General features: G+C 39.6%; 1 protein-coding gene across 1 annotated transcript in view; it reads right to left on the reverse strand.

Annotated features, from left to right (window-relative positions):
* Nucleotides 1–4,848: 4,848 nt before the first annotated feature.
* Nucleotides 4,849–15,821, reverse strand: part of trim67 (tripartite motif containing 67) — a gene marked incomplete at both ends in the record, with an annotated part of 37,545 nt that continues 26,572 nt past the window's right edge. The window contains 7 exons of the mRNA XM_079214897.1: nucleotides 4,849–4,896; nucleotides 6,040–6,202; nucleotides 8,192–8,370; nucleotides 8,470–8,594; nucleotides 10,529–10,667; nucleotides 11,029–11,192; nucleotides 14,530–14,683. Of these exons, the coding sequence (XP_079071023.1) occupies nucleotides 4,849–4,896; nucleotides 6,040–6,202; nucleotides 8,192–8,370; nucleotides 8,470–8,594; nucleotides 10,529–10,667; nucleotides 11,029–11,192; nucleotides 14,530–14,683 (972 nt within the window). The remainder of the gene's footprint in view (nucleotides 4,897–6,039; nucleotides 6,203–8,191; nucleotides 8,371–8,469; nucleotides 8,595–10,528; nucleotides 10,668–11,028; nucleotides 11,193–14,529; nucleotides 14,684–15,821) is intronic.

Consider the following 15,821-nt stretch of genomic DNA (forward strand, 5'->3'; position numbering starts at 1 on the left):
ATTTGTTCAAGAGAAAACATTGACAGCTGATGGATTTTGAGCGACGATGGCGAAACACGAGTTGTAATCTGGCAGTGTGCGGCCGGGTGAGGTCACAAAATCTCACACCGTTTTTTTTAAAGCAGCTTTTGTTTTATTTATACATTTCAAAGAAGAAGAAACAGCACAAAGAAATATGAAGCTCATCTGCAGCACATTGTTCTTAAACTGTAAGCAAGTCTGTATTATGTTGAGATTTTAACCTTTTTTTATTTTAACCTTTATATATATATATATATATAATCAGTAGCCATTCAACTTTTATAGTGATCAAATTGAAGAGGGCAATAATACAAAAGAAAATAAATATGCAATTCAATATATTTACACACTTTTATAGAGTAAATAAATCTGCAATTATTTCAGTTAAACAGCTTACAGCAGTGACATGCTCTTTCCCCCAGCACTACATCTTGAAGTTAAATTGAATCTCACATTCATGGGTGGGTAAGTGTTGGGGTAAAGGGACATGCCATACAAGCACTCTTACAATACCATATCTAGACCGGAGTGACTACAATGTGACTCTTTGAAAATATGTGATTTTTGCCACAAAAAGCATAGTTTTGATATTAATTTACGAAATAACTGTATGCAGCACGGAAACGACGTAACCTCATTTGACCTGATGCACATGTCTGACTTCCTGAAGCTCCACCTCACACCTTCAGCTTCGGCTCCCTCCGGTCATGATTGCCTCTGCACCACTCTAACATCAACACAGCCCCGCAGACATGTAACCCCAAATCATCCGGACTCTCAGACGACGGGAAAGCATCCCCTCTGGGTCTGTGATAGATGTCTCACTTCGCCTGTGGGCCTATAATCTATTCCTGGTTAGGGCAAAGTCAATCCTGGGCGGCAGGTTGCTCGTCTGGTGTGGGAGGACGGTCAGAGCCGAGCAACCTCACGTGATGCAGATATAGACCTCGGGTGAAAAGATGGCAGTCTGGGGCACGTGAGGATAAATTCTCCTTAGGGTGATAAATGCTTGCTTTCTGGGTCGGGAGGAACTGGTTCAAGTCCTGATGCTGATGGTGCATTCATGTCATGTGGGAAAGATGGTAAACGTATAGGCTTAGTTTCAGTTGGTAAACCAAACGCCAATTGAAATTCAAATAAAAGGATTTATTGTTAGCAAGGAAATAATTAAATCTGCAATAACTGCTTCTTTTTTTTTTACCCCTTTGGTGGCATCAAAAACAAAGGTGTGACAACACTAACATCGCCTTTAGTCGATGTGGTGAACGTATTAGCAAACAGTTGTTCATTTACACACCCAGCAGACATTTAGCAACATTATCTTTCATTAGGAGCTGTGTTCTTGCCAACAGACAAATGTAGCAAAATTATCTCACTTTTGGCTCTAGTTTTGGTCTACCAACACCGTAGAGAAATATGTGATTCTTTAGCTGCTAAATACTTTTTGGGGGGGGGGGCCTGCTGCAGCCAAAAAACAATGCGATGAGTAGTTGAGAGTGAACAGTAAAGTTAAAGAAAGCCAAAACAATTAACTGAAAGCTCCGTCAAGATGAGCAGAACTACAGAGTCTGGAATAATTATCTGGGTACATCACTATGAGTGATTCACATTAATCACTTGATCCATATATAAATGTAAAACAATCTTTCCCACATCGTTTGAATGCATCATCAGGTGCAAATATATATAAATACATAATCGCATTCCCATCTCACAAAAAGGCTCCATCAGTAGTCTTCAGTAGTATTGAACCAAAATTCAAATATATAACCTTATTATACTACTCTAATGCTCTTCAATTAAATACATTCTTTAAAATAAAGATACAGGCCAACGCATGTGTATCATGTTTCTGTTGTATTGAAAATAGACCTATATAGAATAGATTCATTCCAGTAAGAAATGCCTTCTTTAATTTATAGTATTTACTGTTCAGTCACCTGGCATATTTAAAGTTTGTGTTGAACTGAGAATTTTAAAGAATTTGGGTGTGTTAAGCAGCATGTAATTGCTGCCCGCACTCATAATAATATGTAAACTAATATAAAAAACTTGTAAAAATGTAAATGACTATGCTATTCTATGTCCCTGATCAGATGTTTGAGATAGTTGACGATATAAGTTATAGTAGGAGATGTAAATCTGACAAAATTATTGCTGACACTGTTAAAACAAGTCAGCGACTAAAGGTATGAAATCACAGTCGGGTATTATGAAACAACAAGATAAGTTCATGGATCCTGTTGTGGCCACCATCCACCAGCAGAGGGCAAACTGTCGTAGCAGTTGGCTTCAACATCACTCATTTTAAAGACGGCACACTATTTACATTACAGCTTCTGATATTTTGTAAACTTCTTTGACGCTTAATCCATGCTTAATATCTCACATTATAGTCATAACTCACATATTTACATTTGTTTTCCAGTCACAGATAAGCCCAATATTTGTATGGCAGGTGTGTCTAAAAGTGTCTCTCTCACACAACATTATAGGGAATAGAAATATTTCAGATATTGTAATGAAGATTAAATAAATCAGCAAAAGTCTCCATCCACTGCTGCATTAATTGTGAAATATATACGGGTATACTGTATCTTTAAACAGCATCTTACATCCGGAGTCACAGTGGTTTGGTTGAATTTTGAGGAGATGGTTTTCAGCGCGACATTTAAAAGGTGCCTGAAAGAGATTCTACTGAGAGATGAGCACAGAATAAAAATGACCATGCGACAACTTTTGATATATTAGCGTAGCTGTTGTTCTTGTTCAAATTTAAATATAAAAAAAGTGAGGTTTGGCTCAGCTCCATTTAATTTCAGTGTTTTTTTCTGACATTCATCCATCAAGGTGAAACCCTGTCCTCTTGAGTCAGGCTGAATACAGAGCCTGGGAGAGGCTGCAGGGAACACATCAAACCAGGAAATGCTCCTGTCGGCCATTAATCACTCTCCTTCACTTTGATTCATTTAACAGACGGTTGGCACACAATTTTGTATTTTTGGTAACCAAATTAACACAATCTTTAAAATTGCATAAAATGCTGAATTCATATTTTAACCTCGAATGGTTTAGTCCTGACACACTTGTGCTGCTCAGTCAAATTTCAATCACAGAACTTAATGTTAAATTCCAGTGGAGATCCCAAAGTTTAGGAACAAATGCCAAATATGTCAGTGTCTGTGTCAAACGTTCCACATATTTGGAAATACACTCATTAGATGAGAAGAAAGATACCGCCCTCACGTCTGTGCTCTGACCGAAGGCCAGTCAGCACTTCTGAATATAACTGTATAATATGTTATATCTCATTTGTTCCTCCTCACAAATAATATAATGAAACAAGTGTGCCTCCAAAAATAACCAACGATTCCTCAAATCTCTTTCGGTGGCAAAATGATGCATAAGCGTTTGCTGTTCTCGTCATCTGGTCTCTGGTGAGTTTCTCTCTTTTATTCTAGCACTTGAGGCAGGCAGACACTATGAGTGGTAGATAATACTCTTCCAGAAACTGAATTCCTCCCTTCTTACCTTCTTAAAAAGACAATGACAAGCCCCTTCAAAATTACACAACCGATCCGCTTGGAGACACCACTGAGATGCTCCAAAAAGAATTTACCGCTTCAAGGTTGCAATATGAAACATTTCCCTTGCAGAGAGGCCACACCCATGCTTTGCCGAGCTGTCACATGACTGAAAAATGAAATGGAGCCCAATCCTCCCCAGCTTTTGACCTCAGCGTGTAGAGCTCTTTGACAACAGCACCAAACAATCTGTATGCCTTTTTGTATACAGAGAGAGAAGAAAGGAAAAACAGAAAAGGCAGTGCTGTTTATCCCATAAACTGCGACCGTGGCGCAGTGGTGAGCAGGGTCGTCCTCCAATCAGAGGATCGGCGGTTCGATCCCCAGCTCTGCCAGCCTGTGTCGATGTGTCCTTGAGCAAGACACTTAACCCTAAATTGCTCCCGTAGTTGCGCCTACGGTGTATGAATGTTAGATAGTCCTGATGTGGCATCTTGCATGGTAGCTCCTCTCATCAGTGGGTGAATGATTCTTATGTAAAGCATCTTTGAGTATTCAGAAAAGCGCTATATAAAATCAAAGAATTATTATAAAAAAAAGTATGCACTGAACGTGTCGCTTTTAAATATTCCATGAGGAATACAACTAATTCCATCCACTACAACTAACAAAAGAGTCTCTTCATCTAGTGTATTCCTCGTGTGCTGTAAAGACTCCGGAGAGAGAAGCAGAGCAATAAGAAGCGTTTCTCCTTCGCTTACTGAAAGCATCTTGTTGCTCTGGACTTTTTTAAACTGACTGTGATGGCACATCTCATATTTATTCATAAAGCAAAATCTCAAATAAAAAAAATCTCAAATAGAGACATTTAAAGTACGACATTGTTGCACTGCACAGTGTGGGACTGTTCAGCGTTGATTCAGCCAAAGTGAGAGAGTGGATTAGTTTAGTCTCAGGCCTGAGGAGACATTTCAGGCTGTATTTTCCTCTTTTTTTTGCAAGGTACAATAACATAAATGATGTATATGTTCTTGGGGCAAAAACAGGGATGTACAAAAAACAAGTATGGCAATCCAGTCATCTCTGTAGTGATGTCCACAAGCTTCCATCATTGTAAAAGCCAATAATAATCCAGATTGTATTCCTTCATCCCCAAATGATGGAGCAGGGTCTCACATGGAACATCTTGAGAAGAATGGGCGATGGGTGAATCCCATCTGACGGGACTGGAAAAGGTCCACGTGGGAGCGGACTGCATATGACATCGTTGGTTGGTGTCCAGGGCGCTCGGAGGGAAGATCTCCTACGGTTGGCTTGTCTTTGGCCAATCCAGGCCCGTCAGTAAAGTCGCCTGCAAGGAACAGCAGAGCAGATCCTCTGTGATTGGGACTAAGATTGAAGATTTGAACAACATATTTGACGACTGCTTGGAGTTTGAGGAATAGGAAGGATGTGGATTTAGGAAATACAGTCTTGGTAACGTCGTCCTTCTACAGATTCCTCTCTGCTTGCAAAAAAGATGCACACTTGATGTATACTTTGAGTTTTGTAATGATTACATTACGTGATTATTTATTTATAATTTATTATTTATTTTTAATTTTCAAGTCTGTGTCCCTGATTGTTATTCCTCTTGTGACTTCAAGCATGTTCATTTTGAGAATATAAGGATAAAGATGATAACAGCAATAACAATGTTTATGTATTAATGCAAAGGTCTACCAAATATTCACTGTTGTTTTGGTAGAAATCATCAATCAGCTGACATTTCTCAAGTTGTTAATATTTACAGGAGCTTAAAACTTGTGTAACACGAGTTTGACGGGGTTTTTTTGCCCTCAAGTAGTCCTCCTAAACTCCCACACAACTTGATGCTATATTCAAGTGCTTCAGGTTATTGATAGACTGCAAAAAGGATCATTTCTTTATTTTGGAAATAGAGAGACACATAGAGAGACATGTACAACATATACCAGTCCTGTGACTGATGTTTGGTTATTTATATTTTCAATTAGTGAAATCATTCTTAAATCTAGAAAATGACAGAATGAGGTTCACAGGGATAAAAAGCAGTATTGCAAATCTGAGAGCGTGACTTCAAAGTGCACAACTAAACATTACAAAACGTACAAGAGAATGCAACACTTGCTTCAGTGCACTTTGACACTACTATGTCTCATCAGCTCAAGTATCAACAACAAGTGCTTTCCTAGTTAAATATATCCCTCATTTTTCTCATTCATGCAATAACTGTCGGAAGACGTACACACACTGTACATATACTAAAAAGAACACATCCCTAACGGCCATCCACGACACACACACGTCTTGTTTTCATGACTTTTTGGGACATTAGAGTCACATACATTTCCTGGAGATTTACCCTAACTCGAACCTTGATCCAAGTCTTCACTGTAAAATGTAATGATTTATGCTACAGGGACGTGCACTTGTCCTCATTTTGCCTCCCCAAAATAAGTGAACACACACTGACCTGCACGTTTCGGTTGATGCTGACGGCGGGTACAAAGACCCCTTCCAGGTTCTCAAAGGAGGTCGGTCCATGCTGCACCTTGTTGATGAAGAAAGTCAGTGTGCGTTTGGTCAGATCCAGCAGGATGCCAACAGTCGAGCCCTTGGCGATTCCTCCCTCCGCCCTACACACACATAAAACATAAAATAGATAAAATAGCTTAATTTGCTAGGATGTGATGAGAACATGTCTGGGAAGCATTGCAACAGGGAGACTGACGTGTCCTTTTTTCCCCGACAGGTCATTAGAAATAAGTTTAAACTTGAGCTTGCAAGTGGACCAAACTCCAATCTATTTCATAATAATATTCCTGTTCTATTCTAAATATGCCAATACAGTGCCATGTGCTTGAAATAAAAAGTAAAGCATGACAAATGTAAACCTCATATTCAGCAATTTATCATTTTCATATTTTGTGTCCCCACGGTCTTGAGCTCCATTTGTTTTATCAAGTTCGTCAACGCTCGGGAATTCAGACAACTAACTGTGATCAAACTCTAACATCACTCCGTTTCTCCCGAAAGAGGGATAAGAGTGTGATTGGAATTGAGTTTTTGCACAGAAGCTAAGGCGTGAAACCACCTCTGCACATGGAAGCATGCCGGTCGCCATGTTTCAGACACATGATGGCTGCTTCAGGACGGGGCTGAGAGAGAGAGTCAGCGCTCTGAGACACGAAGGAATCAATATGTGGTTAAAATCATGAGACACGGAGATGAGATGATGAAGGACATGAAAGCAAATAGCCTGGATAGACCGAGATGGAGAGCGTAGGGCGATGAATAAAGTCAGAGGTTTTGCATTGTTGGACGCTGTGGGAGAGTCAGCCTTTTTCTTGTGAAGCATATGCATCTTTTGATGTAAATAAATGTTTAATGACGGTTTGATTGTTACGGTGTGACACAGAGAGCGATGGTTCAGAGAGATGTTTTGATGTCTCCTGCAGGCTGCGGCCTCCTTCTACTGCTCTCTGGTTTAGTCAGTATTGTATGAGCCCTGGGGTCCCTCTGTCATCCTGTATGTATCATTATCGTGTGTTTGTGTGTGTGTGTGTGTGTGTGTGTGTGTGTGTGTGTGTGTGTGTGTGTGTGTGTGTGCGCGTGCGATTTTCTGCAGAACTCATAATGATGTATAGAAGAAGAGAGTACAAAGTTGCTTCCTGCTGTTGTTTATAATAAAAGAGGAATAACAGTTTCTAATAAGGCATGAAGTGTAAAGCTGTAATTAACTGGCTAATTAATAGGTTATTGAATAATGATGAATGCTTTGTAACATCAGTTGATACAAGTTAAAGTGCGATATAGAATATGGAAAATTACATATATATATATATATATATATATATATATATATATATATAGAGAGAGAGAGAGAGAGAGAGAGAGAGAGAGAGAGACATATCTATATATATATATATATATATATATATATATATAATTTTCCATTGAAGAAAAGTTAATACAAAATTTGGTTCGCTGCATCTCAACCAATTAATCACTTTTGTATTAATGAAAACACGATTGAGGTCAAATTTGGTTTTGGCAAAGCATGATGGGTAAACTCATGACATTAAAACATAGACATCAATATCACTCACTAAACACGACACTATTTACATAAAACCACAAGACGAAACTCACAAACAGGATTTTCGAGACAATACAAAGGTGTAAAGCGGTACATCTGTCAGGGTTACTGTTGTGTGTTCAGAGGTATTATTGCAGTGCGGATAGAAACTGCAACGATTTGGCAGGCAGGGACCTATAGCGCCTCCTAGAAGGCATCCACTGGAAGAGGTGTGCAGGGTGAGAGAGGTCAGAGAATATTGTTGTTGCTCTTGTGGTTGTGCGTTTGTGATATAGTGATTCAACTGATGGTAGAAGGGAGCAAATAAAACAATAATATTTATTGACCGTGCGCTGCAGCACCAAACTGTTACAGGTGAGGCGAGTATGCTCTCAATTATGTCTGTGAGGTGGCTTTGTTTCATTTAAAATTATTGTATTTGTATTGATGATCTATAATTGACATATAATATCAGTTATTGGTGGCTCCAATTGAAATAATACCAATGGCCTTACAAACTCCCAGTATAGTAGACCAATACGCCTACCTGTTGGTGTGGGAGTTGTTGTGCATGAACCAGGAGCGGTTGTTGTCCACATACATGGCCCACGCCTTGTCGTCTTTCCCCAGCATCATGTCCTTCATGGTGTTGATCCTCGCCACGCCAAACGCAGGGTCAGGGTGGTTGTCATAGCGATCGATGCGTACCTCCCAATAGTGGATGCCCTGAGATTCAACGTAGAATAGATTGTATTAACTCACTTATAGAAGAAAGAGATCTAATCCCCGCATAGAAATCAATAAAACAGGTAACAGGTGTGTTACTTTGGAGAAAGCAGCGGTCCCCAGCACCACGCGGTCGTCGTAGCTGCTGCAGGTCACCGTCTGGTTTTCATTGGTCAGGACGATGTCCCGATGAGCCGTGGAGGGGTCGAAGGAGAACCAGGCCACTGGAGGAGGGAAACAACCGTTGGTCCCGATGAGTCGACGTTTGCATGCAGGAATATCATATTAGAAGCTTTCAATCGTTTTTAATCCTGATCAATATGGACAAACTGCTGGCGCCACAGTGAGAAACTAAAGCCTGCTCTTTTTTATAACAATAACTACCTATCATAGTTCTCTTTTTTCAAATAATCATGTCAGGATAACAGATAAAGTCTTAGCTCAGATAACGAATAGCTCGGATTCATAACGCTGAAAAGTGTCTTCTGACATTATGAAATGTCATTTTTCGTCAGGTCTCTCAGCCTTCCCTGTGATTAGATGACCAGCTGATGGGAAAGTGGTCTGTTTCCACATTAACAAGCGTATTATCAGTTGTTCCTTCTGGACAGAGTTACGTATGGAAATCATGTCTGGCATTCCATACATGGCATATATAACGCTCTGTCTGGCGGGGCATAAGTGCGTGGGTGAGTTTATAGCTGCAGGAGAAAAGAAAAAAAAGGCACACACCCACACACACAAGCGCACACACACACACACACACACACACACACACACACACACACACACACACACACACACACAAAGACAAACTAAAAGCACAAAAACAATCAGAACAGAAACATCAGGGAAGCATTTCTCTGCCTGAAGGCAGAAATGCTTCATCAGCTGGCTACAACCATATGCTGCATCATTGAATTGGAAGTAGTGACATATCAAATACACACACACACACACACACACACACACACACACACACAGAAAGAAATTTATACATTACTAAAATTGTGCATAAAGATCGGTTTGTTCTCATTCACTCATCGTGCCTCTTTTCTCTGAGTATTTGCAGGAAGCTACAGTCCTCGAGGAAAGAGAAGGAGGAAGCGATGCTGAGCAAAAGGAGGAAAAAAAGGGTGAGTTGTCAAGAAGAGAAGAATGCCAAAGAAAAGGAAAAAAAGAGGGCGGGAGGGATGAATGGTTATCAGTCAGAAAACAGACTAATGCCCATTGTTGCTGAAATTGGCAAAGTGAGATAGAGAGCCTTGTGTGACTCACCTTCGTCCCACTGTGGTTGTGGAAGATTTTGTTATCATTTGTCCATCCTCCTTCTTTCTCTCACTCCTTTCTTTTCTTTCTCTTTCTTTGCCCTCTTCAGCTTTGTTTTTCCTCATTTTCTTTCTTCACTCTTCGTTTCCTCCATTCCTTGTTCAACTTCCTTTTCTTGCCTATTCTGTCTTTTCTTACTTTCATATTCTTTCCCTTCTTTTCTTTTATTCCTATTTTTCCTTTATTTTTCTCACTCTGTATTCCTCTCTTCTCTAGTGTTTCCTTTTACATTCATTTCATACTTGTTCACTCCCCTCTTTCCTTTCCCATTCTCTCGTTTCCTTTCCTCTTATTTCCTCTCCTTTCTGTCTCTTACTCCTCCCCTTTTTTTCCTAACCTCTTTTTCCTAATGTTTACATATACTCCCTTCTCTTTGACCTTTCTCTCACTTTCTTTCTTTCCTTTTTAACTATCTTTTTTCCTTTCATTTTATTACAGATTCTTTCTATTCCTTTCTTTTCCCCTCTTTCTTTCATTTCATGTCCTATTCTTTCTTTTGCCCTCCCTTTCTTTTCTATCCCTTCGCTTTCTATTGCTTTTCTGTTTTCCTTCCATATGCCTTATTCTTATCTCCTTTCATTTTGTCTCACTCCCTTTCCTTGTTTAATCAATTTTACATGGTACAATTAATTTGTGTCTTGACATCTTTTACAAAGATCATTACAAATAAAACTATTCTGAGGGAAACAATAAAATCAAGACAATAAAAGGACATTATTCTAAAGGAGGCAGACATTATCCTTAAGCAGCCAATTTGGCAAAGCTGTAGAACACTCACACACACACACACACACACACACACACACACATACACACACACACAGCCTACCATCAGAGGTCTTGAGCACCACAGTCTTGCTGTACGGCCCCACACCGATAGCATTGTAGGCTTTCACCCTGGCGTTGTAGGAGCTGTTGAAATGAAGGCCGTCCACAGTACACACTGTCTCCTTTCCCACATACACCTCCTAAGGGCACACACACATTTCAGTAGCATCATTACACATGCAGATTAAATGCATGCACATGTTTGTTCGCTGCTTAAACACACAAGATGTATATATGGACTCAAGTATTAGTAAAGACTCACACACTTAAAATGCATGTTCACTGATGACACACATATAACACACACACACACACTCAAACTACCATCTGGTCTAGTCAGAGTTGAGCAGCATATGGATAATTAATAATAAAATCAAAAGGAAGGCAACCCACAGAAGTGACATATTTGACTGCATGATGTCATATTACTGACAAGTCGTATACTCTGTTTGATGCACATTACGAGTTATAACTCAGTGTGTGTTTTTGCGAGACACAGACCCTGTACTGTCCCCCGTTGCCGTCGTCCAGCTCCAGGATGTAGCCCTCAATGGCGCTGACAGGGGGCGCATTTACCCTCCAGGCCAAGGTGGCGCTGTTGTTCCTGGTGCAGCACTTCTCCAGCTGCAGGAGAGGAGCCGCTGGCACCGAGGTTCCAGACTCCACTGTGGGGAGAAAAGGATGGACAAGATGTAAAGATTGTGATCGGGTGGAGGGGTTGAGAGAAGGGAGAGATGAAAGGGTGGGTGGATGGATAAAGAGCAAAAAGAAAACATGAGATGTCGTCAGCTGGCTGGTTGACTTTGAACAAACTGGTGGTAGAGAAAGAGGGCCTTTACTGTAGATAGAGTGGGGGATAAAGACATGTCCGGGTTCATTTACAGGGCAACAGCTGGGAGACTTTAAGTAGGCCATGTGACTGAAACGTCCAGCAGCATTTATTTGAACACTATATTGCTTATTTCTTTGTTTATATCCCCAAATTACAAGTAGTAAGTGTCCTTATGAAGGTGGGATAACCTCTCAAATGATATGTAGACTGTCTTGAGATGCAAACTGTCTATTGACAAGACAGACTAATACATTCCGGTAATTGCTAGATTCAGGGCAGGAATCTTGGCTCTTTAAAGAAGTAAAAAAATGAAAGGACCAGCATGAAATCAAAGGATTTTCTAATAATAAGTCACATCTGTCTGAGCCATGTGTTGGTAAAACGTGTGCTAACAAACGGGATATGACCGCATTCCAAAAGGAGCTGAAACAAACACACAAACAACAACATCAGGGTAAAAATAACCACTGAACACACGAGTGGAGATCTCAGGGGGATGAATTCTGCTTCATTCATCATTTCTTCATTTGTTATCTGATCTTTTCCAAGACCAAAATAAGTGGTAGTGAAGACACAGAGGAAAGGCAGCAGTCATGACAGAGGGAACAACAGGGTTGATGTGATATACACCGCACTCATCGACTCAGTTTATCAATATCAATATCTAAATTTAATATTTGTCACAGTATTTGTAGCCAAAGTATTTCTTTGATTCCTGCACAACCACAAGATCACGATTATCTGTTGATAAATAAATGCATACATTTTATCATTTGTATATTTGCAGCAGGATATTCTCCTTTTATTATTGAAACTATGCTATACTTTAAATCCATATTTTTCAATTTCATTTTAAGATTTTCCAAATTGATTGTTTATTTAACACTTCAATAATTGTGATTCTGAGATTTGGGGGATCATGTTTAATGCACATTCCCTCTGATACAATTTACACTGAAAGATGGTAAAATATAATTTCCTTAATTTGTTTTTAAAAAGTCAAAGATTTAGTAACCAAAGAATACCACGGAAAACAGAATACTTCAGGCAAATCCATATTTTTTTATTTAATTTTAAGATTTTCCAAATTGAAAAAATATTATCTTAATTGTATATTTTATATAACAATTCAATAATTGTGATTCTGACATGGGGATCATGTTTAATACACATTTCCTCTGATAATATTTACACTAAAAGTAAAATATAAATTCCTTAAAAATGTTATAGGATTAGTAACCAAAGAATAGCATGGAAACAGAGAAGTACTTCAGGCCACAAATGTCTGTAACTTATATGGAAACGTTGTGCTCCAGTGAAGGCAGCACTATTCTGTAGAGGTGCCATTTATCGGAGAGGAGCTGGAAGACAATAACCATGCAGAGACCAGGTAGACGCTGTGGGACAAAAGGACCAGTGGTCTTCCAACCATAAGCAGTGCTGAGGGACGAGGAAGGAGTGACGAAATAAATTCAAGGGAGGAGAACAGAGGTTCACTGTGAAAAGTAGAGTCTCTGAAATACCTCCTGGGCTCTCTGTCTCCAGCTCAGCCTCACCACTGTCTGCTGCCTGCATTTGTTTCAATAACGGATTCTCCTGCACATCTGTAAATATGACGTTGGTTTGGATGTTTTAATGCAAGAGCACATGGACAGACGATGGCACATAAAGCAGCTGGAACGGACAGTGAGACCAGTGAAGAGATTTAGATTGAATGCATTAGAAACTTGACAAGAGGTAAACATTCCCTGAAGCAGTGAGGAGCCTGGGCTCAAAATGACCAACAGCAGCAACACAAAAGCCTTAATGTCATTCATTTGCAAATGATGTGTAAAAAATATATATTTTCACCATATATCATTGACTTGTAGGTCAGACTATTATAATTTATAAATACTTCATATATCAGAAAATTCTCTTACATATAAGTAACTTTGAAAGATGTAAATATTGGAAATTTCATCAATGTTGTATCATCTGCATATTAGGACACAATAGGATAACTTGAATCATTTCAGGCTACTTAAGAACCAGAACACCTCCTGCACTGTGTTGTTGCTCAGGATGTCAAAGTCTAAAATGCTCCATGAATAAACTCCATCAATTTGTTCCTGAGGATCAATGGGACGTGACGGTGGGGAAACGTACAGATGGTTTCATGTCGTCTGACTTAAAGATCAATCGACATCTGCAAAGGAAAACACCTGATCTTTATTCCCCCGAGTTGAGCCGTATTAAAATATGATATGCAGAGTGCTGATTACATATTTAATGTACATTAACAATACATCTGGGAAATCTCTAAGACTGCAGCAGAATTATAGTAAGAGACGTTGTGTTTACTCATGCACGCCAGCTGGTTGCTGGGTAGCAACAGACAATGAATAGCTCATCGGCTGTGTGCATTGTTGTACAGCGAGAAGAGACCTCTGGAGCGAAGAGCAACATTAACAACATGCTTTTTGCTTTTCAAATATAACATCAAGGGGCTTTTTTTTGTTGCTTCAGCTCAGGGGTGTTTCTATGTTTGTGCATGTCAAGTTAATTGAAGGACTCCATCATACTGTAATTTTATTATGTTGGTTATTCTGTACACACAACATCTGATGCATGTCTGTCTGTCCAGGGAGAGGGATCCCTCATTAGTTGCTCTTCTTCTGGGTTCTTCCTGTTTTGCATTGGTGTTCATTTCTGGTTTTATTTAAATGTAACTGCCAGTTTAGAAGCCATTTTGCAAACCTTTTGTTGTTGACACTTAAATGTATGTGGTTATTTTAACCAAGTGGGAGATAAGATAAGATTTGTCATTATGTAAAAATGGCATAATGACACTATCAGTTGCATTATAGGAAATGTAGGATCAAGTGGAGTGGATCTTGACCCCTACTATATAATATAAGTCCGGATCTCTCTGCCTCAGCAACATTTAAAGTGATGGCTCTTTTTCAATCAGTTCTTTGTTAGACCCTTCTCCATCGTTATGAGCTCACTACTAGATTGATGGAGTACTCCTTTAAATACAAGTGTTAAAAGAAGTAAAGAGAAGTTAAGAATACAATTAGTTGATTAAAAACGATTAATATAAATTAGGATAAAAGCACTATACAGTTTAACAAAGGTATAATACAAATTGACAATTGAGTAGGTAGTGAGTGCTTTCGTGGCCTCACCTTTGCCCTGGCATAAGTCCAGCTGCAGGATGGTTTGGAGCAGTGCATCGGTGTTGACGTTGAGGTCAAACTCAGGGCCTACTTTTGGCTCCAGGGCCCCTTTCACCCACTGGTCCTGAGATGATATGACCCTCTTGATCAGAGCATCTGAGATCTACACACACACACACACACACACACACACACACACACACACACACACACACACACACGGAGAAAAGGTTGAAGCACACATGTATACAATGATAGAAGATAATCACGTGGAAAGACGTGTACAACCAAACAAAAACAAATGAGAGCATCTGAACTCAATATCTCGATTGTTGCATGGCCGCTTTGCATAGAGGACAGCTTCTCTGCTCTGGGTACAGTTCCATTAGCCTGGCTTTAATACACTGTGTCTGACAAGTGAAATGAGGCAGCATTAGTGCAGTTCAAATATTTAAGGCTCAGAATAATACCCCTCATCTGCCGTTAAGAGCTTTATTGCCTCAGGGGAGAAAACGTGAATACATTACATTAAACTACTCTCAACTGCAAAGAAAATGTGATGGGATCCTCTTGAAAATGTGAGCCTAGTATTTGGAAATTCATCCTTGAGCATTACAACGCAAATTGCATTATCTAGCTTAATTTTCTTCACTTCAGATCACTTCAAACTGTATTGTATTTACAAATGTTTCTGAACTGATATCCTCCCTTGATTTTTTAAGAGACCAGTTGGGATTTAGGTGTTGCCAACCATTAAGGACCACATAATCAATACATTATGAAATATTCAGATGAAATGGAAGCAAGGGTGTGTGTGTGTGTGTGTTTGTGTGTGTGTGTGTGTGTGTGTGTGTGTGTGTGTGTGTGTGTGTGTGTTGTTATTCTTCCTCCTCAGACTGCGCAGTGTTTTTAGATGTGCAGGCTTCACAAACATCAGAGGCTCCCTGCACTGCTGATTTCTCTTATCTTATTGTCTTAGGCTCAAAGGAACTAAGTTCCTTCCTTCCTTCTTCCTTTTAACTTTTATATTTATCATTTTGGTTGTAAATACTTCATAAAAGTAGAAGTTGTTGTTAATATAGTAAGACCACATACTGTGTATGCCTTGTGTGTGAAAAAAACGATGTTGTTATAAAGTTGCTTTGCGAGACAGGTCGATGCCATGATCTTACATTTGTGCAATCTCTCTCTCTCACTCTCACACTCACACACACACACACACACACACACACACACACACACACACACACACACGCACACACACATGCACACACCCACACACCCACACACATACACCCACA

Source organism: Taurulus bubalis (assembly GCF_910589615.1).
Source record: "Taurulus bubalis genome assembly, chromosome: 3".
In the NCBI taxonomy this organism is placed as follows: domain Eukaryota; kingdom Metazoa; phylum Chordata; class Actinopteri; order Perciformes; family Cottidae; genus Taurulus; species Taurulus bubalis.